This window comes from Akebia trifoliata, chromosome 8 (assembly GCF_017979445.1).
Source record: "Akebia trifoliata isolate Shusen 1 chromosome 8, ASM1797944v1, whole genome shotgun sequence".
NCBI classification, from domain to species: domain Eukaryota; kingdom Viridiplantae; phylum Streptophyta; class Magnoliopsida; order Ranunculales; family Lardizabalaceae; genus Akebia; species Akebia trifoliata.
In genome coordinates, this window is record NC_141382.1 from 33796316 (window position 1) to 33820887 (window position 24572).

General features: G+C 38.6%; 1 protein-coding gene across 2 annotated transcripts in view; it reads right to left on the reverse strand.

Annotated features, from left to right (window-relative positions):
* Nucleotides 1-528: 528 nt before the first annotated feature.
* LOC147396572 (uncharacterized) overlaps nucleotides 529-24572 on the reverse strand; it is a 29563-nt gene continuing 5519 nt past the window's right edge. Inside the window, exons 5-9 of one of the 2 annotated variants that reach the window (XM_086451451.1) lie at nucleotides 13308-13458; nucleotides 12763-12977; nucleotides 1315-1351; nucleotides 1048-1214; nucleotides 529-718 (exon numbers count right to left, since the gene is read on the reverse strand). In XM_086451451.1, the coding sequence (XP_086307577.1) occupies nucleotides 1096-1214; nucleotides 1315-1351; nucleotides 12763-12977; nucleotides 13308-13458 (522 nt within the window). In that variant the 3' untranslated portion in view covers nucleotides 529-718; nucleotides 1048-1095. Of the gene's footprint in view, nucleotides 719-1047; nucleotides 1215-1314; nucleotides 1352-12739; nucleotides 12978-13307; nucleotides 13459-24572 lie in introns of those variants that run through there. The other variant, XM_086451450.1, reaches the window with a different exon arrangement.

The window sequence follows — 24572 nt, forward strand, 5'->3', positions numbered from 1 at the left end:
CGGGCTTCTGGCTCCCCGCAGGAGCCAGAAGTACTTCGAGAAGTCAATCCAAACACCACCCAAACCACTTGATCTACATACTCTCCATGCATTTATCTTACCATATTAATTCATTTATAAATATGGGTTGAAAATCCTCAATCTGATCCACGATTGTCCTGAAGTCATTGAGTTTCAAAAGATTATTAATTATGTCTAGGTTTGTTTCTTTCAGCGTGTTGGTTCAGAGCAAAGCTTGGTCTCAAATGTTTACAGTTCTCAGCCTTTGGAAGATCAAAATGAGTAACTGGAACACATTCATTAAGGCTTGCACAATTGGTTCTGGAATACGGATCATTGCTTGCTTCTAATGAAACCAAGAAAAATGTAATGTAGAGAGGGTTCATTCCCATGCATAAGAGGGAATTTTAACAAGTGTGACGTGTGGGCACCCAGACAGGCGTGTGTGTGTGTGCATGTGCGTCACTACCTGACTTTACTCTTAGGTTTCTATTTGGAACTCCAAATACAAAAGCTGAATTACGAGCATTTTTAAAACTTGTAGCAGAAGCAATGCACATTTCCTTTTTCTAAAAAGAATGATTCATCCTTTAAAGCATCATAATAACTTCTTTACAGTCCTTGCAAAAGGAAAAGAACCATTTGCATTTCAATAACATAACAAAATAAAAATCCTTCATAGGGATGATCGGGACGAACCTTCCTCTGCTTTAGTTTGCTGCACACAAAAAAGGTCAGTAAGCTATGAAGCTCAATAAAATCTAACAATCTTATCCTTAAGTTCAACTTACAAGAATAACAAAACAATCATCAATACCTAGTTGATGTTTGATTAGCCTATAGACAAGATTTTTTTATTCATGAAATCTTTACTCAAAGAATTCAATAAACATGTTCTCTTGAGAATTGGAAGATGAATCTTTCTTATAATGGTCTGTAGCAAGCATAGTCTCAGACTCTTTAAGTGCTTCCATTTAAACGAAATATGGAGACTTTATTTCATTATAAGCTTGAATTCAAGAGAAATGGTTGCAATTGAGAATATACCAATTTTTCATTAAAAGCTTCATTTCAAGGGAAACGATTGTAATGGAGTTACTCTAGAAAGACTTGAATCCTGTCACCCATGGTGTCATTAAAATCCAACAACTGCTTTCCTCCGACTTCGTCAGCTGCGTCATCTAACAATGCTTTGATATTTACACCACCTAAAGCTGAGTAGCAAAGAAATGGAATATTTTTCAGTGCTGGCTCGTTTGAGAGCTAATCTTGAAAATAATCCATGTGTATTCACTTGTAGTCGAGAAATAGTACCTGGAACTAAATTTGTGATTCCTTCTAAGAATCCAGCCTGTAAAAGCACATCCATCGCATTTTAAAGATATTTGTAGCATTAAAGTATTCCATCAGTAGAAATGTCCACATCATAATGTATGTATGAAACATTCTCGATGCATTCTATTTTTGCATCAAAGCATCATAAATGGATGTAAAGTAGGGATAAGGCTTGGATGATGATGAAATTTGATTATGTGTCAAGGCCATGTTATCTAATTCTAAAATATACATGGGCACTATGTTTGAGAGTATGGGTCCAAGTTTCAGAAGCAAACCTTATGGTCATACAACTAATATATTACTATTTTATCCAGCAATATAATTTTTAACATATATCTGTACACTTCATAAATTTTTTTTTTTTTTCTCAGAAGTATACGTTCTTGAATGTAAAATATTTGTATTTGACATGGATCCTAAGCCACATCAATACGTCATGTTGACCCAGGTACTAGGGCAATTTGAAAGCATGCCTACGATGAACAGCCTATATGAATGACTGAACGCACCATCCATGGATGAGTGAACCCCTAAAATCCACTAACAGGGCATACGTAAATGCAAATACCCAATGAATTACCATGAGTGGTGAAACATGTGATTGATGAAGGAGGAATCTAACCATAGCACTATTTTTCTAATATTTTTGGATCTCTACGATACAAATGGTATGCACAAACATGGTTTCAAATTTTGTTTCGCTACAGTGTTTCAGTTTTCTAAAAAACCAAAACATTCAAAATATTAAAAACATTTAAAAGTGAAGTCTTTAGCAGGAGAACATGATCAAAGGAGTATGCCATCAGTTTGAAAACACGGATATATCAAATATTTATCATAACATGGGAGGCTGGTCTAAATGACCCAGTCTTATAGAGAAGACCAAGGTCAAGGGAATGACATTCGAAACTGAAGTTAGAGAAATGTAAATGTGCAATGCATCGAGAGACGAAACGACATACAAAGGTACCTCTCTCTCTCTCTCTCTCTCTCTCAGAAAAATGTGAAAGAAAAGACTTGGTCAGTAAAGTATATGGGAGATGATACCATAGACCTAGATTCAATTCCCACCATCACCGAGTTACCAATCTCATTAGAAATTGGCTTACCATTCAAAAAAAGTGATAACGATGATGACATGGACCTTCTACATTTTAAGTTTGGGATCCCCTTTATCCTTAGTTTTCAACAACCAACTCAGTGGCATGATTTTGCATGGCAAGAAATTATTCTGTTGTAGATTCTATTTCAATGGGAACTTGATGAGTCAATCGATTAAACAAGATTTTCAAGGAAGAATTGAAGAAAAATCTGTTGTTTGGGTTTGATTCTATCTAAGCTTTATCAATTGGTTTAGGTTTATTGTTTGATGAATTTCATTGCTAAAGGATGAAGGCAAGACGGTTGAAATGTGGAACTCGAGAAAAGCTCTGGCTGTTGGTTTGGTGGGCAAAGCGACTCTAGCCCAGGTGGATTAGAAAGTATTCAAAGTTCAGTGATGGTTGAAAAATAATCCAGGCCTTAGATTGATGGAGAGAGGAGGTAAAAGCCCGTCGGAAATGTTTTTTCCTCAAGGAGGAAAGAGTATGGCTCAGCAAGAGTGTTGATCGATACGTTAGCACGACAAAGTGATAAGGATATCTGGAGCAAGTCGACGGTGTTAGATACTTGTAAACATGCGTGTGGCTACAAGAACAACTTTGGTCGCTGCATCAAGGTTACAGAATACTCGAGATCTGCTTGGTCTGTGTCTCTGATGATACTAGAAGGTAGAGAGAGCTGGGGCTGGAGGAATTTGATCGAGGCTTTAGAAACCTACATTGTAGGTGGAGGAACACTTGTTATAGCTCGTCCAAAAGTTCAGAATGTTGTTGCTCGAAACCAAAAGCCAAGAATGACCTGGCCAAGTCTTGGTAATCCTTCTAGGGTGGAGCCCATAGAGATTTTTGGTAAATGGTGGTGGGCAATTCTGTGTAAAACTCCAGGAAAAGAAGTCATTTGGGAGGATGTGGCAGAAGCTCCAACCTTGCTATTAAATGCCAAAAAAAAAAAAATATTTGCTTGATTCCTTGTGGGGTCAATCTCAGAGTGATTCTTTGCCAGAAAAAAGTGGAGTTCGAATTCTTGAAAGGCCTGAAGATGCTTAGGATCCATGAAGTGGTGATGGGGCGAAGATTGTGGTATGCAAACTGTAATGAGATCGAGGTTTCTTGGGCTACGAAAGGGACCTGGATCGAAGTGGTAGGGCTGCCGTTTCATCATTGGAATTCGGAGGCCTTCCGATTTATTGGGGATCTGCTGGGGGCTTACTTGAGGTTAAGAATGAAAGAAAAGATCTGATTGACCTAATTGTAGATTTCATAAAGTAGGTTGGAGAGCTCTTGACATCCCTCGCTGGATCAAGTTGTCGGGGAGAGGCAAGGAGGTGGTGGTAGGGCTACATGTTTCTGACGAGTGTTTGGAGTCTCCAAACCATTTTGTAAGCCCGGATGTTGAGGCGATCAAGGTCAAAAGGTTGCAAAAGGAGAAAGCTCCAACAGGTGCCAGATTGTCATTGGAGAAAATCTTAGCTGGGAGTAGCAGAGGAGGCCTAGGGGAATCGTCACTTGTAATTAGATCTGAGCTCTCGATTTTGAATTTTGAAATAGGAAATCCTGCGGAAGGTCAATATAACCACACGTCTACCTGCAAATCCAGTACAGTAGGAAGATCGTGGCAAGAATGGCAAGGGTGGGAGAGAGCAGTTGTCGACAGATTATATTAGGGTGGACAGGTGGCAGAATCATAGGACATATGAGTGGATAGAGCGCATTTTCGGGGGTCCTGTAGCAGGTAGTTGTGAGACCAATTTAGAAGAGAGTAAAGCCCAATCTCATGTTTCGTTCTTGATAGAACCAGTTGATTGTGCCATGCCCAAGCCCAAGCCCATTTCGTTGTCTTTCTTAGAAGATGATCTAACTGGGCTTATTGTGAGACCCATGCTAGCTGAGTTAGACGATAGTGTGTGTGGGTCAATGAAAGGGATCTCGATGCTTTTGGGCCCTCCCTTGGACCACGGACCAAGTCCAACCCCAGCTCAATCCAATACCGTGAGGCTTGGGCTACCTTAGGCACTTCAAAGGGGTGACTCAAGGGTTTTGGGGGACCTGCTTGAGACTCAATCAGAAATTTATAAGGGTTCAATCAACAGGATACTGCCAGAAGGGGTGTGAGGTTTCAACCATCATAGGAGAATCACAGTGGTCATCCAAGGTATAGGGGAAGATGCTTAGCACCTGGCAATTCTTTCAAACGCAAGACCAGTGTATTAAACATTGTACGACTCAAGGCAAGGTGTAGGCTTCATGCCTTGAGGCTTAAGCCTCAAAGATACGAGGTGCACGCCTCTATATACACTGAGGCTTACACCTCAATTGGTGCGGCAGAACCCAATTCCGTAGGTCAAAAAAATCATTTTTTTTGTGTTTTCTTGCTTAATTTTACACAAATACTCCCCCCCCCCCCCCCCCCTATTTACATAACTCAACTAAATAGAAGTGTTTTTTGTCTTCTAAACTTAGATTATCAAGAGATCTCTCAATTTTTGAAATCCTAAAATCTCCCTACACCAAGATTTCTTCCTAGAGACTCCAATACTAATCCGAATTTGAATCCGTAAATTCCTACAACTTTCTTACAAAGATTGTGATCAAATAGAACCAAGAAATAAACGATTTTCAAGGTTTTAAGATATGTGATTTTTCTATGTACATTTTTGAGCTATTTACCTTTTTTTTTTTTCAAAAACCCATATTTCTCTCTTATTTTTGAGTTTGATTCTTTTGTTTTTTGTTCTATTCTACCTATTTATAATGGTGGTTGATAATGGTTGATAGAAATTCCTAGAGAAAGTGGTAAAGAAGGGCAAAAAGGTGGAGGTAATAGAAAAGACCTTGCTTGGAATCATAGGGTTGAAGTTGATGGACATAATTCGGGTGGGGCAAGAACTTATGTTTACATAAAATGCCTATATTGTTCTAAAACCATAACGAGAGGAGTTGAGAGGTTGAAAGATCACCTTGAGTATACTGGAAAAAAAACATTGTTCCATGCACACGTGTACCCGAGGATGTGAAGAAGGAAATGAAAGATTATTTAGTGAACGAGCAAGAAAAAAGGGCCATGACCCAAAAATATTTTAAAAACTGGGCTAATGAAGGGACATATTTTGGTGGCCCTATAAAAAATGTTGGCTCCACACCGGGTATTGGAGGAGGTAGTAGTGGGTGGGGGGGATTATTTGGTGTTTAGAGTTGTTTCTTCAAGGGGGATTAGGAGACTTATGGATAGGTATGTTGTTAATGTTGACGAAGATGGTGAAAATCCATTGCCCCAAAATGCTCTTCCAAATCTGATTACAAATAAAAAAGAATTGAGAAACCAAGTTTGCTTGGATATAGAGAGGTTTATTTATTTAAAATGCCATTTCTTTCATGTAATAATCCACCTTTTGTCAATATGATATGCCCAGTTGGTAGTTATGGGAGGGGTTTGAAGCCACCAACTGCACATAAAATGCATACTTGGATTTAAAAGAAGATGCAAAAACCGTAGATAAGATGATGGATGAATACAAGAAAACTTAGATACAATCGAGAGTTACCATTATAGTGGACGATTGGAAAGATATTTGAGGATCACAATTGATTAACTTCCTTGTTAATAATCCTAAAAGGAGTGTGTTCTTGAGATCTATTGATGCATCTGATGCGGTTAAAGATGCTAATTTGATGTTCAAATTATTAGATGCGATTGTTGAGGAGGTTGGGGAGGAGTTGGTTGTGCAGGTTGTTACGGACAATACTTCTAATATGAATGCAATTGAGGCAATGTTAATGGAGAAGATAAAGAGCTTATGTTGGACTTCGTGTGCAGCTCATTGCATACACTTGATGCTTGAGGAGATTTGCGAGCTACCTAGACATGTTCTTGCATTAAAGAATGCAAAGAAGGTGATGAATTTTATTTATGGTCATCGATGGGTGTTAGCTTTGATAAGAAGCTAGATAAAAAAAAAGATTGTTCGACCTGCAGTGACTCGATTCGCCACTGCTTACTTAACATTGTAAAGCATGATGGAATGTAAACAACCACTTGAGGCCATGTTTGCATTCGAAAAGTGGGCTACGAGTTCTTGGACAAAGAAGAAAAAAGGAAAATAAGTGAAAGATTTTGTTTTGAAAGACAAGTTTTTTGTCTGATATTGCTTTTGCAATAAAGACCAAGAAGCCCTTAGTAGGGGTTTTGAGAATGGTGGATTCAGAAAAAGTGCCGGTAATGGATTTCATTTATGGGTCTATGGATGCTGCAAAAGAAGACATTGCAAAAAACTTGGACAGTGATGAAGACAAATACAAACCCATATAAGAGATAGTCGATCGGAGGTGGGACTTTCAACTGCATCGACTTTTTTATGCTGTGGTATATTACTTTAACCCCCAATACCATTATGAGCCTAACTTCTCTACCTACCATGAAGTCAAGTATGGATTGTATAATAGTATGGAGAACTTAATTGTAAATCCACAAGAGAAAGGGGAAGCTCACTTGCAGATTAATGACTTCACACATAAGAAGGCTTTTTTGGTCTCAATCAAGCAGTATCTATCCGAATTATGGGGTTGTAGACCATGGTCATGAGGATAGGGATTATGGGGTTAATGAGGACAAGACCCACAAGGGTGAGGAAGTCGAAGGTAAAGATGAGGATATTGAAATGGTACCCTCTTTAATTCTAACATTTCAAACCACGTCAACCAGTTATAATAGAAAGAGAAAATCACCAATGAGTCAGCATAAGACAAAAGGTGAGCAATTAATTAGCTTAGTCTATGTTGTTCACTTGTTCTTAACTTATACAATTATACTGATACAAATTATACATATTTCAAGCTTTTTTCTACTCTATTTTATAGTAATTATGATAATTTTGAATTTGTTTAGATTCAAAAAAGGGCAAAGACAGAGCAACCAACCACAGCATTTGATAGATGAAGAGGATTATGAAGACAGAGACAGATCTAAAAGATAATAGAGGAATCCGATATCATTTTGATTCTTTGGAAGACCCTACTAGTAAAGATGGTGGAGATGATTTTTAGTTGTTTTAATTATTCTCTAGTTTATAATAGGGTCTAAAACTTCATTCCTAGGCTTAGAATAGTTGTTTATTTGATGTTTGATACTCTATGAGTGATGATCCATTGCTATTTTGCGACTAGATTACATTGCTAATTCCCTACATTTTTAAACATTAATTTTTATTTGATGCTTAAAGGTTGTTTACTTGTTTTTATATATTTCTGAATTTATTATAATTTGTATATACTTTTTCGGATTTTTTTTTAAAATTAATTGAGGCTTATGCCTCAATGCACGTTGAGGCTTACGTCTCGCCTCAAGAATCCAAAATGCCTCAAGTACGCCTTTAAAACAATGTGCAAGACTTGGGGGATCCTTCAATTGGTTGCATGTCTTTGGATTGATCCAAGTATGGAAAATGCCGCAGGATTGGGTAAACAAATAAAAGCTCAAAGTAATGGGGGTTCGTGTTTGATTGATTGCGGCATCATGCTTCAGAAAGAGGAAGGTGAGAATTCCGTGTTCGTCGGGGCGGAAGTCAGAGAGTGAGGAGAGCGGGAGTGGGGCCTGGGTCCCAAGAAATTGCCAGTGGTGGAGGCCTTTTTGATTGGATCATTAATCACATCCTTGAAATGGGATTCAACGATGGCTTAGATTTGGAAGGGAAGAGGGTAAAGCTGGTTTTCTACTCGAGGTGATTTTGAAAAAACATGAAGGAATTGTGGATTGTTTTGACAAAGTTATCGACAACGGGAAACCAATTGGAGAAGAACAAATTTGCATCATAGGTGAAGTCGAAAGGGCTATAGCTGCAGAGGCACCACCAGTAGTAGATCCTTAGGGGTTTATTTCTCTAGCCAAGGAAAAAAGTATTGTAGTCAAGGTGAAAAACTTGAAAATCCGGCTCACAAAAGGGATCTAAAAGTTGCAAAAAATTTCTACATTAGCTCCGTTGAGTCCATCATTAGTGTTGAGAAGTAGGAGAATGCTCCAATGAACGATGAAGCTTAAAATTCTCTCTTGGAATGTTCGGGACTAAATGAGAGCAAAGAGGGCATCGGTTAAAGAAGTTATACAGGCAAACAAACCTCACATTATTACAGTGCAAGAAACAAAATTGGACCAAATGGATGCCTCGAGTATTAGAAACATTTGGGGGGCAAAAGCAAAGGGTGATACTATTTACTTGCAATAAGAACAATAGGCAATGTGTCAGTTTCTAGGAACAAAAATCTAGTGGAGGTGGTCAACTCGCTAATCGGTGCTTTTTCTGTTTCCATTCTCTGTAGATGTGTGAGTGATGAGAATCTTTGGATTTTTTCAAGGGTTTACGGGGCCTCTAAGACCTGGGAATGCAAATAGTTTTGGAAAGAGTTGAATGATGTGGGGACTCTTTGGGAATACCCTTAGTGTTTGGGAAGAGATTTTAAAGTTATAAAATTCTCTCATGAGAAGCAAGGGGGCTCAAGGATTACACCAAGCATGAAACAATTTGGGGAGTTGGTTGGCAGTAACGATCTAATGGATCTTCCTTTCCTTGGACGCAACTTTACTTCGTCAAACCACCAAGAGATTCCTATTCTCAAGTGCCTAGACAGATTCTTGGTGTCTTCGGGTTGGGAGGAGCAGTTTGGTTTTATCTTACAAGAGGCTCTTCCAAATCCTATTTCGGACCATTGTCCCATCTCATTGGAAACTGGAAATTCTAGAAGGGGCCCCATTCCATTTATATTTGAACTAATGTGGCTAAAACATCCGAATTTTAAGTAGTCCAAACTGGATGAAGGGAGTCTTCTTTTGTGGGTAGACCTGGTTGTGTGTTCCAAAAAAAACTAAAAGCCTTAAAGGGTGTTCTTCAACGTTGGAATAAGGTGATCTTTGGGTGAGTAGATTTTCAACTTAAAGAGGCCTTGAGGACTATTGAGGACTTGGATAAAAAGGAATAAACTAACCCATTAGTCAGGGAGGAAAGCAAGCTGAGATTTAATATGAAGGCCAAGGTTCAGAATTTGGTAAAATTAGAAGAGATTAGTTGGAAGCAAAAGTCAAGGTTAAGGTGGTTGAAAGAAGGGGACGGGAACACAAAGTATTTCCATCATATGGCCGATACTCGTAGTACAACCAACCACTTATCCAGGCTAAAGGTCAACAATGAGTGGATGGTAAGAGAGGAGACCATAGCAAAGGGGATCGTGGACTTCTACTCTAATTTGTACACAAAGTTAACCAATCCCAAGCTAAGACCGACTTGGCTTCCTTTTGACAGAATTTTTGAGACTCAGAAACTTTGGTTGGAGAGACAGTTCGAGATGGAAGAAGTGTGATCCATAATGGCAAGCATGAGCAACGACAAAGCTCTGGGGCTAGACAGGTTTCCTATTGAGTTCTTCAAGTTTTGTTGGGATATTATTAGGAAGGATTTTATGTTGCTGGTGGAGGCTTTCTTCAGGGAGGCATTTTTAGATGTTGGGTCTAATTGTTTGTTCCTAGCGTTCATACCAAAAGTTTTTGGCACTGAAGATATCAAAAAGTTGATACCTATCATTTTGATCGATACAACTTACAAGATTATTTCTAGTTTGTTGGCCAATAGGTTGAAGTACATAATCACTACTTTGATCAACTTCAACCAAGGAGCCTTTGTTAAAGGGCAACAGATACTTGATGGGTTCTTGTGGCAAATGAGTGCATTGACTGTAAATTAAAATCTGGGAAGGCGGATGTGGTGTGCAAAGTTGACTTAGAAAAGGCGTATGATCATGTTAATTGGGACTTCTTGGTATGCCTTTTACAAAGAATGGGATTTGGTAGAAGTGGATTTGTTGGAATAAAAGGTGCATCCCATCAATTTCTTTCTCAGTCCTTGTGAACAAATCTCCTGAAGACTTCTTTACGAGTTCTAGAGGTCTGAGACAAGGGGATCCTCTTTCCATGTTCCTTTTCATTATCGTGGCAGAAACACTAAGAGAATGTTGGTAAAGGGGATGGTAGTTGGGGTCAGCAATGGTTTCTTAGTTGGTAACAACAGGCTGGTAGTGTCACATCTCCAATTCACAGATGATACTCTTATCTTTTTAAATGCGTTGTTGGAACAAGCTAGGAGGCTTGGAGGTTTGATTTGTTGCTTCGAAGCAATCTCAAGCATTCTAGTAAATAGAAAGAAAAGCAAGATTTTTGTGGTTGGAAGGGTTCCGAATGTAGCCCTTTTGGTAGCTTGTTTGGGTTGGAAGGCCGATACTCTCCCCACTTTAAAGGCCTTCCTTTGGGTGCTCCTTACAGATGCTCCAAAATGTGAGACTCAGTGTTGGAAAAGGTGAATAGGAAACTTGTGGCATAGCAAGCAAACTACCTTTTGAAGAGGGATAAGGTAACTTTGATTAAGAGCGTTCTCTCTAGCATCCCCGTGTACTCTCTTTCCTTGCTCTAGGGGCCTAAAAAGGTCGAGTTAAAACTGGATAAGATGATTCGGGATTTCCTTTGGCATGATAGAATAGGGAACTGGAAATATCATTTAGTGAGTAGGAGGGTCATGACTAAGGCTAAGAATAAGGGAGGTCTTGAGATCAAAACTTGGGGTGGCTAACATGGCTTTGTTGGGGAAATAGATTTTAGAGATTTAGGGTGGAGGTAGATAGTCTTTCGAGGAGGGTTATTGTAGCAAAGTTTGGGGAGAGTTAGTTCGGGTGAGAAAGGAGGGGTGGTAAGGGCTCCTCATGGTTGTGGACTTTGGAAAGGAATTCTGGTTGTGGACTTTGGAAAGGAATTCTAAAGGTGTTAAAGAAGGGAAAGGGGATAGAGTCAGATTCTGGAAGGATAGTTGGTACGGCCACGTGCCACTTATGGATGAGTTTTTGTCTTTGTATTCGATCTCCACTAAAAAAGGACTATCGATTACTAGTGTTAGGCAAGGCCAAAATGGCATGTGGTCAAGGGATTTTGGGTTCCAAAAGGCTTTTAATGATTGGAAGTAAAAGAGGTTGGAAGATTGGTAAATTGCATTACTTTGCTTCATTTTGACACCCTCAAGAGTGGCTTATTTTTGGTTGGTTCTTTATCAGTCTTTGGCTAGTGATAATTCTCCCTCATTCCCAGAGGTAGTAGTGTGGGGACCTAAAGTACCTTCTAATGGGCGGACCATGTGCTAATACATTGTAGGGTGGCCCAAGAGGTTTGGACCCATTTTTTTAGGTTATTCGGGGTTTCAGTTTGTTCACCAACATCAACGAGAGTCCTATTTGAATCATGGCGGCAAGTTGGGAGCACGTTCTCTGGCAAGAAAAGGGCACTGTGGAGTATCACCCATTTTGCTATTTGTTGGGGTTTGTAGGAGCGCAATGGAAGGATCTTTGAAGCGAAGTCTTTGGGCACACTGGATCTCATTCTCGCCATTTTGGATCTTATTTTCTAGTGGTCTAAAACTTTTGAGGAGCTTAAAGGTGTAGGTTTTGTAGATTATGCAGGCAGATGGGAGTGGGTTTGTAATATTACGAGAGAGTGACGATGTGTGTATTGTTTTTCGCTTGACTGGCCAACTTAGGCGGTCTTGCTCCCTCTTTACTATTAATGAAATGAAATCTTTTATTTATATTAAAAAAAGGATCAAAACTTGGAATGTTTCGATTTCAAGGTTGTTTCGTCTCGACGGGCTAAAAATCTGAAACGTTTCGTACAAAACATTACGAAATGAAATGAATTTTTAAACCATGTGCGCAACTACCAATTCAGTTCCAATATTTAGCCCCATCAAAAAGATCTTCTAGCTCATAGAATTGTTCCAATTAGATGATCAACACCATATAACTGCATTTTTTATGGTCAAATAAACACATTTCAAAGGCGGGGGGGGGGATTGATAAGCAGGGATACCTATTAGATGGGGTCAGAGGGGCCATAGGTTGGAATGTTTCGATTCCAAGTTCTCAGCTGTAGATCAGAAAATTGTGAAAGAAAAGGATCATGGAATGTTTCGATTTCAAGGTGGTTTTGTCTCGACAGGCTAAAAATCCAAAATGTTATGTACAAAAGATTGCGAAATGAAATGAATTTTTAAACCAAATGCACAACTACCAATTCAGTTCCAATTTTTAGCCCCATCAAAAAAGGGGGGATTGATAAGGCTGGGATACCTACTAGATGATGTAGGGGGGGGGGGGGGGGGGGGGGGGCTATAGGATGGCCATAAAAGTAGAGATCCCATAATATTATAAAAATAGCACCATGTTAAAAAAGTCTACTCTTCCCTAATTTAACTAGGCTGGTATGAAAAAGTATGACTGTATACCTCATACAGGTGGAATAACTTACAGGAATCCTGACTTCGAGCTTCTCAAACCCATCCCTTCCAGTGATTTTGACTCTTAATGTGCGAGTCCTGATCCCAGAGAAAGGACCCTTTGAACTATCTGTACCATAGTACACATCCGGAGTTATCACTTCGATGACAGGGTCTCGCTGACTTGAACCTCTTTCCCCGGTATCATCTTGACTCCTCCGCTGTAAACTATATGTAGTGCTGTTTGCTGTTGAGTAACCCAAATTTAAATATTAAAAAAAAAAAAAAAGAGGAACAAAATGAGTACTAATTTGGATCAATGCACATTAAGCTAAGGTTCAGTTTGAAACCTATGGTTTTGAACCTGAATTAGACTTGATCAAGGAAAAAAGAAAACTATCAAATTCATATAAGTTCACTAAAATGGTCATTGCACAAAGAATCTTCTACAATATCAGGGATTGAACTGAGTACATGAGCTTGGTCAGACTATTAATACAGAAAAATTCCTGAGTGTGTCGCAATTTTTAACGTAGAATTGAGTGGTGCTTTGGAAAGAAGTCTAGTATTCACCCACCTTTCTGGGAAGTTGGCTGACTAGTGCTGGTAGGATACCGCTTCTCTTCTTCATAGTAAGCGTTGAACCCCAAGGTTTCCTTGATTTCTTCGAACGATGGCAAGCTTCCAGGAGGAGGCATGCGACCACCTTTTATTGCAGTAAGTGCATCCTACAAATGTTTCCCAAAGAGTTACTTAGATATCTTCACCAAATAAGATTTCTAAAAGTAAAATTCCAGAAACTGTGGATCAATTTTTTTATTTTTGATGTATAGAATCTCCTTCAAACCAAAAGAGCTAGACAAACAAGCAGGTCATAGAAAGAAAAGAACGTCATTACCAAATCACCAATTATATCTCATTTTGACAAACCAAATCTCGTCCAAAAAGAAAACCCTTAGAAAAGAAGCCTTCACATTCTTCCAATAATTTATAACAAAAGAAAATTAGAACTAAGATGCCATGACTTGAATTACACACAGTGAACAGTTTTTCAAAGCAGAGTAGGATTCTACAAAATCAATGAAAAATTGATCATTCTTGACTCTACGAAAACATTAAGTCAAATGTTGACTATGCTGAACATGTACTGTTGGACTTTGGTTTGGGAAAGTTTTAATGTAACAGAATGATACAAATATATCAAATCCCCAAAACCATACCAACCATTTCCCTCTTTTCTCGAGTACAAGCTAGAGTCTAGTCATGACCTTAGCTTTGTGACAGAAATATCTAATTAAGCAAAAGGCATAAACCCTGTATCCATATCGAACAATGCATAACATTTTATTAAATGTATTTACTCATTGTGAACATCACCATTCAAAATGCTTAATTTTTCAAAAAACACAGCACCATTCAAAATAAAGAAACTAACAAAACCAAATTCCATAATCAATCTTGAAATACAGACTAGGTTAACTTGAATCATAATTAGTGCAATGATAAGGTAATCCATATTGGAAATAATGTAATTTTGTTAGTAGCTTCTTTAATTGCTTATTTTAATTCTATGTAAGGGCATTTATGTCTATTCACTTTATATATATATATCAAGCTCTCATTAATGAGACTTGAGAATTGCTTTTCTATAATTTTTCTTGGTATCAAAGCACTTCTAGAGGGCGTCCCACTCTCTTCTTGGGCTCTCTTCAATTTCTTTTGGGACCTTGAAGTTTCCTCTCTTCTCTCTTCCCCTTCTCTCTTCTCTGTGATCACATGCTGCGATAAAGTTTATGCACTGTAATCTTACCCTTCGATAGGGTTTTTTAGTCTTTGACTACTTAGAGATTTGCAACAGCAACAAGGGGTGGAGGTTTTTCTGCCTGCTTCTGCACAAGGTGGTTTTCTTGTGATCTGCAATAGCAATAGGGACTGCTTGGTAGCCTACGATAGCACCACAGCATCCCTAGAGTTTGTGCCTGCAACAGTTGCTAGAACTTTTTTTTTCTCTCTGCGATAGGTCTTCTCATACCCCAGTGACAGCAATTGGTAGGCAGTTTGCTGCCCTGCAATAACACTACTCCACCCTGCGACTTCAAACAACCACTTCTTGGCTGTGTTCTATCTATCATTCTCTGCTCTATTACAACCCTGCGACAACACCTAGGGTTACAGGGTTGGCTTGCGGCAACAGTATTTGGATGTCTGAAACCCACGACAGCATGTAGGGTCATCCTTTGAGCCTTGCGGCAGCAGTGTTTGGCTATATGAAGTCCTCGACAGCACCTAGGGTGATAGTGTTGATTTGCGGCAGCAGTTAGACTGAATTTTTTTTGTGGTTGGTTTGACTTGCAATAGCGATAATTGTTGCTTGGTAGTCTACGACAGCAAAAAGGTGTTAGTTTTTCCTTCTTTGATTGAGAGTATAAGAAATCTCCCTTCAAACCAAAGTTTCTTCCTTCTTGTTCGTAGTAAGCAATAACATTGCATCAAGAGACAAAGGACTCTAACACCATTCTTGGAGCAAATTTCTCAGCACAATGAATCACCAATGCCTTATTAGATGGTCGAAATTTTCAATCATGGTCTCGATTTGTTCAACTTTATTTGAGAAGTAAAGGGAAATATGGATGGCTTTTAGGCACCATTAATAAACATCTGACTGATCCCAAAATTGAGTAATGGGAGATCGATAACTGCACCATTCTTGGATGAATTTTTAACTCCATGGAGCAGCGCATTTACACCATGTTCATGTATTATGAGACTGTCTTTTCTTTGTGGCTAGCCCTCACTCAAACATACGCTCATGCTAAGAATGACTCAAGGATTTATAAGCTTTATCAAGACATTGCCCAGGTTACCCAAGGAACTCAAAGCGTCACTAATTATTTTGGATTTCTCTAGTCTCATTGGGAAGAGCTCTCTCACTATGAGTCTATGGCTGAACTGTCTACAGAGGTAGTCAAGTATCTGGTTACAAAGATTCCTTGACATCAGACATACCAGTTTCTCATGATTTTATATCTTGAGTTTGAGGCACTTTGGACTGAGATCCTTAACATCACTCATTTACCTTCTTTATTTAAAACATTTGCGACCATTGATAGTGATGAGCATTATCGTTGTGTCGTTCCCTCTCAAACTCAGACCCTTGGCATTCTTTTTGCTCCAGCTACAAATCAGATAGCTCTAGCAATCAATTCGGGTTTCTCTGACTCTCGCACTTAGGGATCTGGGTATCGAAGTCGTGGAGGTCATGGGTGTGGTAAAGGGAGTGGTCTTACTTGCAGTCATTGTGGGAAAATTGGCCGTGAAAAGTCTCGTTGTTTTCAGTTTTATCCCTATTTGTTGCGATCTTCTACCATCCCTTCTTTGGGACAGTCTACTCCTCGTGCTACTATTGTAAAGTCATCATCAGTTCCTCCTACTGATACATCTACCTACCTTGACAATATTGATTTACAACAATTTCAGACTCAAAGTATTGCTATTGTACGAGATCAAATCAATGCTAATACTCACTCATCCTCGACTATGGCATCAGTTACTACGCCCCCAGGTGCATCTTCTACATTTCATGTTACTCAATCTGACTCTGCTCCTCTGACTTGGATAATTGATTCTGGTGTCTCTGATCATATGACCGATGAGTCTAACCATTTTACTTCTTCTACTCTTTTTGTTACCCATAAGGAGGTTCGCCTTACTGGTGGGTCCCTTACTCCTATCCACAACAAGGGTACCATCCCCTTATCTTTTGATTTTTCTTTTGACTTTGTATTTCATGTTCCTAATCTATCTCTTAACTTTTTGTCTGTGAGTAGTATTATCAAATCTCTAAACTGCTTTGTAACCTTTTTTCCTACTCACTGTATTTTTCAGGACCTGATTTCGAGGAGGATTTTTGGTAAGAAATATGAGAGAGATGGGCTATACTTATTTGGATCTCAACCTACTATGATTCTGACGTCTGTGCTTCGACTCTCTAGGAGTCATATTTTTTCTTTTCAGACCTTAGATTTATGACATGCTCGCTTAAGATATGTTAATTTCAAGCACTTATGTTCTTTATTTCCTGTTTTAAAAACTTTTTGTAGTGGACATAAGTTTTAGGGCTTTGTGTGTGAGCTTTCTAAACACACGTACCTCTTATATTTTTCGCATGCATCAATAATAAAATGTTTGATTTAGTTTATTTTGATGTGTGGGGACCTGCCCCTATTACTACTTTTAATAGTCATATATATTATGTTACATTTATTGATGACTATTCTCGTTATACTCAGGTTTACTTGATGAGTTCTCATTCTGAGGTGCTTCACATTTTTGCTAATTTCTTTAAAATGATTCAGACCTAATACAACATTACAGTTAAATCTCTTAGGTCTGATAAAGAAGGGGAATACATTTCTAATGGGATTCAATCCCACATTATGAACATGGTATGCTTGGTTGTCGTCCTGCCTCCTTCCCTATGCATCAAAATCATCATCTTCGTGCCGAAGCTGGTTATTTATTATTTGATCCTTCTTCTTATCAGAGACTTATAGGCCACTTGGTTTATCTAACACAAGACAGGATTTGACCTTTGCAGTTAGTGTGGTCAATCAGTTCATGCTTGCCCCATGCACTTCTCATCTTGATGTAGTTTATCGTATTCTTCGCTACTTGAAGTCTCGTTCTGGTCTTGGATTCTTCTATTCCTCCACTGCTCAATTATATTTGTCATGTTTCACTGATGATGATTATGTTGGTTCTCTAACAGATAAGATATCTATCTTTGAATTCTGTACTTTCCATGGTAGTAACTTGATCTCATAGAAAGTAAGAAACAAGGTGTGGTTTCCAACTATTCCACTTAAGCTGAGTATCGTGTTATGACCATTGACACTTGCAAGCTTACTTGGATTAAATCTTTACAGATGGAACTAGATTTTCCTATCTCTGGCCCTTCTATTTTATTTTGCAATAACAAATCTACCATCATGCTTACTTCTGACTCATTCCTTCATGAAAGAATTAAGCATATAGAGGTTAATGCTCACTTTCTTCAGAGAAAGTTAGTTATGGTGCTTTACAAACAATCTTTGTATCTTTTTCAGAACAACTTGTTGATATGCTTACGAAGTCTATTGGTCTTTCTGTCACTAATTCTTATCTTGTCAAGCTAGGCTTAGTTGATATATTTGCCTCAACTTGAGGGAGAGTATTGAAAATAATGTAGTTTCATTAGTAATTTTTTTAATTGCTTATTTTAATTCTATGTAAAGGCATTTATATTGTAGGAGAATCAGGAAATCTGATCTCATAGAATCAGGAAAATAGAATATTCTTCTTGATTATTCTTGATCACTCTTGACTTTCTAGAATATTCCTATAATCTTCGACAATAGGATAGTTGGTTGATTATTCTAGATTATTCTTGTATTTCTAGATTATTCTTGTAATAGGATAGTTAGTCTATAGATACCACTATTGGGGCATTTGTAATGATCATCCAAGAATTCTCAATAAATTCAGTTTTTCTACATGGTATCAGAGCACTAAGTTCTGACCTAGGGATTACCTATGGCGTGCCAAAATCCGTGGAAGACGGCTTTAACTGGTGCGATCAGCAAGGACTCAACAGCGTCAGGGGAAAGCATTGCAAGTTCGAACCTGAACTCCTCCATTTCATTCAGTGGTTTAGAAGGGTCCACGAATTCGTTCCAATTGAATATCCACCATCTAAATGGAAAAAACTACATGGAATGGTCGCAAATCGTTCGTTTGATTTTGGAAGGCAAAAGGAAGTTTGGATATCTGACAGGAGAAGTGACAAAACCTGCAGATGTAGATTCGACTCTCAAGACCTAGAAATCAGAAAATTCTTTGATTATTGCGTGGTTGGTGAACTCAATAAAACCCACAATTGGCAAGCCTTTCATGTTCCTGCCAACGGCCAAAGATGTTTGGGAAACAGTCAGGGATATGTATTTTGATCTAGAAAATTCTTCACAGATTTTTGGTTTAAAATCCAAACTTTGGCACGCGAAACAAGGTGACCGAGATATAACCTCCTACTATAACGAGTTAATGACATTGTGGCAGGAGTTAGACCTCTGTTATGATGATGTCTGGAAGTGCGCAAATGATAGTGTCCGGTTCATGAAACGACAGGAGAATGATCGTGTATTTATGTTCTTGGCAGGACTTAACAAAGAGACGAGGTGCGGGGCCGAATTTTAGGGAAAACTCCTCTGCCAACAATTCATGAGGCCTTCTCAGATGTTCAGAGAGAAGAAGCATAGCAGAGTGTGATGCCTAACAACAAATCGGTTCCTAGTACTACTAACTCGGAAGTAGAAAGTTCTGCCCTTATAACTTGGGATTTTCAGGATGAGGTGAAAGATGGTAAGCGTTCTGAACGGCCGTGATGCGATCACTGCAAACATTTGTGACACACACGGGAAACCTGCTGGAAAATTCATGGCAAGCCTCAAAACTGGAAGAAGAAGTCTGGTGGAAAGGGGCGTGCACTTCAGGCTAGTGTCTCGGATCAAGAGCAGCAGTCTTCTTCAGGTTCGTTTCTTTTCACCATGGAGCAGATAGACCAACTGTACAAGTTTCTCGAGTCTCAGAAAAATCCTTTGTAGAAAAACTAAATTTATTGAGAATTCTTTGATGATCATTACAAATGCCCCAATAATGGTATTTCTAGACCAACCATCCTATTACAAGAATAATTTAGAAATTCAAGAATAATCTAGAATAATCAACCAACTACCCTATTGTAGAAGATTACAAGAATATTCTAGAAAGTCAAGAGTGATTAAGAATGATCAAGAAGAATATCCTATTTTCCTAATTCTATGAGATTAGATTTCTAGATTCTCCTACACTCCCCCTCAAGTTGTAATAAATTGTAAAACTTTGGAGAAAATTATGTTTATTAAGTACGCAGCAGTTAAAACAGTCTCTCCCCACAGATACTTGGGAACTTTAGTTGCAAAAAGTAACGCGCGAGCCACCTCCAACAGATGTTTATTTTTTCTTTTTGCAACACCATTCTATTGGGGTGTATCGATGCAAGAACTGTGATGAATTATTCCTTTTTCAAGAAAAAAATTTCCCAAGGTCATGTTAAAATACTCTTTCCCATTATCACTCCTGAAAACTTGTATGTTTGAAATTGAGTCTGCACCATATTGTAAAAATTTTTAAAAACGCATTTGACTTCTAATTTTTCTTTCAATAAATACAACCAGCAGAGTCGAGTATGATCATCCGTAAATGTGATAAATCATCTCTTGTTAGAAGGTGTACTTATCTTATTAGGACCCCAAACATCACTGTGAATAATAGTAAAAGGTTTTGATGGTTTATATGGTTGTGAAGGAAAAGATGTACGGTGGTGTTTTGCAAATTCACATATTTCACAATGAAACATAGATGAATCTTTCTTGCCAAACAACTTAGGAAACAAATGTTTTAAATATTTGAAACTTGGATGACCTAATCTTAAATGCCATAACATAATATTATTATTGGAAACAGAAATAGATTCAAAGCAGGAACTTATTTGTTGAGTTTGTCGCCTCGATTCAGATCCACCATCAAGGAAGTAGAGTCCTCCACTCTGTTTAGCACTACCAATCATCCTCCCCGAAGTCAAATCCTAGAACACACAATGAGTTGGGAAAAAATTAGTTTGACAGTTTTGATTACGGGCTAGCTTACTGACAGATAAAAGATTAAAGGAAAGTTTGGGAACGTGAAGAACATCGTGAAGAATGAGTGATGGAGATACTATAATATAACATTTTCCTGCAATGGCTGAAAGAGAGCCATCTGCAATTTTAATTTTCTGATTACCTGCACAAGGATTATACGAAAAAAAAAGATTTGACGACCCTGTCATATGATCGGTTGCACCTGAATCGATGATCCAGGTGCGATCAGGGTTGACACCAATGAAAGCTGTTTTCAGGTAATTATCTTTTTGAGCCAAAGAACAAAAAGGATTTTTCTGAGACTCGAGAAACTTGTATAGTTGGTCTATCTGCTTCATGGTGAAAGGAAACGAACTTGAAGAAGACTGCTACTCTTGATCCGAGACACTAGCCTAAAGTGCACGCCCCTCTCCACAAGACTTCTTTTTCCAGTTTTGAGACTTGCCATGAATTTTCCAGTAGGTTTCCTGTGTGTGCCACGGACGTTTGCAATGATCGTACTATAATCTTTTACAATGGGATAGTTGGTTGATTATTCTAGATTATTCTTGAATTTCTAGATTATTCTTGTAATAGGATAGTTGGTCTATAAATACCATTATTGGGGCATTTGTAATAATCATCCAAGAATTCTCAATAAATTCAATTTTTCTACATGGTATCAGAGCACTTGATTCTGATCTAGGAATTACCTATGGCGGGCCAAAATCCGTGGAAAACGGCTTTAACTGCTGCGATTAGCAAGGACTCAACGGCGTCAGGGGAAAACACCGCAAGTTCGAACCTGAACTCCTCCATCTCATTCAGTGGTCGGAAGGGTCCACGAATTCATTCCAATTGAATATCCACCATCTAAATGGAATGAAAAAACTCTACAGAAAGGTCGCAAATCGTTCGTTTGATTTTGGAAGGCAAGGGGAAGCTTGGATATTTGACAGAAGAAGTGACAAAACCTGCAGATGTAAATTTGACTCTCAAGACCTGAAAATCAGAAAATTCTTTTATTATTGCGAGGTTGGTGAACTCGATGGAACCCGCAATTGGCAAGCCCTTCATGTTCCTGCCGACGGCCAAAAATGTTTGGGAAGCAATCAGGGATATGTATTCCGATCTAGAAAATTCTTCGCAGATTTTTTGTTTAAAATCCAAACTTTGGCACGCGAAACAGGGTGACCGAGATGTAACCTCCTACTACAACGAGTTGATGACATTGTGACAGAAGTTAGACCTCTATTATGATGATGTCTGGGAGTGCGCGAATGATAGTGTTCAGTTCATGAAACGACAGGAGAATGATCATGTATTTATGTTCTTGGCAGGACTTAACAAAGAGTTAGACGAGGTGCGAGGCCGAATTTTAGGGAAAACTCATCTGCCAACAATTCGTAAGGCCTTCTCAAATGTTCGGAGAGAAGAAACATGGCAGAGTGTGATGCTTAACAACAAATCAGCTCCTAGTACTACTAACTCGGAAGTAGAAAGTTCTGCCCTTGTAACTCGGGGTTTTCAGGAGGAGGTGAAGAAGGATGGTAAGCGTTCTGAACGGCTGTAGTGCGATCACTGCAAACATCCGTGGCACACACGGGAAACCTGCTGGAAAATTCATGGCAAGCCTCAAAACTGAAAGAAGAAATCTGGTGGAGAGGGGCGTGCACTTCAGACTAATGTCTCAGATCAAGAGCAGCAGTCTTCTTCAGGTTCGTTTCCTTTCATCATGGAGCAGATAGACTAACTATACAAGTTTCTCGAGTCTCAGAAAAATCCTTCTTGTTCTTTGACTCAAAAAGGTAATTACTTGAAAGCAGCTCTCATTGGTGTCAACCCTGATCGCACCTGGATCATCGATTCAGGTGCAACCGATCATATGACAGGGTCGTCAAATCTTTTTTCTTCGTATAATCCTTGTGTAGGTAATCAGAAAATTAAGATTGCAGATAGCCCTCTTTCAGCCATTGCAAGAAAAGGTTCTATTATAGTATTTCCATCACTCACTCTTCACGATGTTCTTCACGTTCCCAAACTTTCCTGTAATCTTTTGTATGTCAGTAAGCTAGCCCGTGATCAAAACTGTCAAACTAATTTTTTCCCAACTCATTGTATGTTCCAGGATTTGACCTCGGGGAGGATGATTGGTAGTGCTAAATAGAGTGGAGGACTCTACTTCCTTGATGATGGATCTGAATCGAGGCGACAAACTCAACAAATAAGTTCCTGCTTTGAATCTATTTCTGTTTCCAATTATAATATTATGTTATGGCATTTAAGATTAGGTCATCCAAGTTTCAAATATTTAAAACATTTGTTTCCTAAGTTGTTCGGCAATAAAGATCCATCTATGTTTCATTGTGAAATATGTGAATTTGCAAAACACCACCGTACATCTTTTCCTTCACAACCATATAAACCATCAAAACCTTTCACTATTATTCACAGTGATGTTTGGGGTCCTAATAAGATAAGTACACCTTCTAACAAGAGATGGTTCATCACATTTACGGATGATCATACTCGACTCTGCTGGGTGTATTTATTGAAAAAAAAATCAGAGGTCAAACGCGTTTTTAAAAATTTTTACAATATGGTGCAGACTCAATTTCAAACTAACATACAAGTTTTCAGGAGTGATAATGGGAAAGAGTATTTTAACATGACCTTGAAAAAAAAATTTCTTGAAAAAGGAATAATTCATCACAATTCTTGCATCGATACACCCCAACAGAATGGTGTTACCAAAAGAAAAAATAAAAACATATGTTGGAAGTCGCTCGAGTGTTATTTTTGCAACTAAAGTTCCCAAGTATCTGTGGGAAGATGTTGTTTTAACTGCTGCGTACTTAATAAACATAATGCCCTCCAAAGGGGTTAGATCCTATATTAGTCATCCACTGTTTAAATTTGTGTCAAACTCAAAATTGTCTTTATCTTTTGCTGTTTTTACCTCTCAATTGTCCAATGTAGAAATTCCTAACAGTGTACAGGAGGCTCTAAAGGTTCCAAAGTGGAAGGAAGCAGTACTTGAAGAGATGAGAGCTCTTAAGAAGAACAATACTTGGAGTGTTGAGGCATTGCCAGCTGGGAAGACCACTGTGGGTTGTAAATGGGTCTTCACTGTGAAGTACAACTCTGATGGTTCAGTGGAAAGATACAAGGCTAGGTTGGTGGGAAAGGGATTCACCCAGACATATGGCATTGATTATTCTAAGACTTTTCCTCCTGTTGCAAAATTAAACACGGTGAGAGTACTTTTATCTATTGCTGCTAATCTAGACTTGCCCTTGCAACAACTAGATGTGAAGAATGCCTTCCTTAATGGTGACTTGGAGGAAGAAGTGTAAATTGATAGTCCGCCGGGCTTTGAGGAGAATTTTGGCTCGAGTATGCAAACTAAAAAAATCCCTGTATGGTCTCAAACAGTCTCCAAGGGCTTGGTTTGAGAAGTTTACACAGTCCGTCAGAAAACAAGGATATTCTCAAGGACAAACTGATCATACCTTGTATTTCAAGTTCTCTCATGAAGGAAAGGTTGTTGTGCTAATAGTTTATGTTGATGATATTATTCTCACAGGTGATGATGTGATCGAAATAGAGAGATTGAAGAAGAGCCTTACATTAGAATTCGAGATCAAGGATTTGGGAGTGCTAAGATATTTTCTTGGCAACGAAAGTATATTCTTGATCTTTTGAAGGAAATCGGGTTGAGTGGTTGCAGACTGGCTGAGACTCCCATGGATCCCAATATAAAGCTTTGGGAAAAGGGAAGTGTTCCTGTTGATACTGGTAGATACCAGAGATTGATTGGAAAACTAATCTATTTATCTCATACTCGACCGGATATTGCCTTCTCTGTCAGTGTTGTTAGTCAATTTATGCACACAACTTATGAAGAACACCTCGAGGCGGTCTACCGAATTTTGAGATATTTAAAGTCTATTCCTTAAAAAGGTCTATGTTTCAAAAAGACAAATCAAAGGAGTGTTGAGGTATTTACTGATGCAGATTAGGCAGGTTCGATGAATGACAGGAGATCTACTTCAGGGTATTGCACCTTTATGTGGGGAAACTTGGTTACCTGGCGAAGCAAGAAGCAAAATGTTGCTACCAGAAGTAGCACAGAGGCTGAGTTTAGA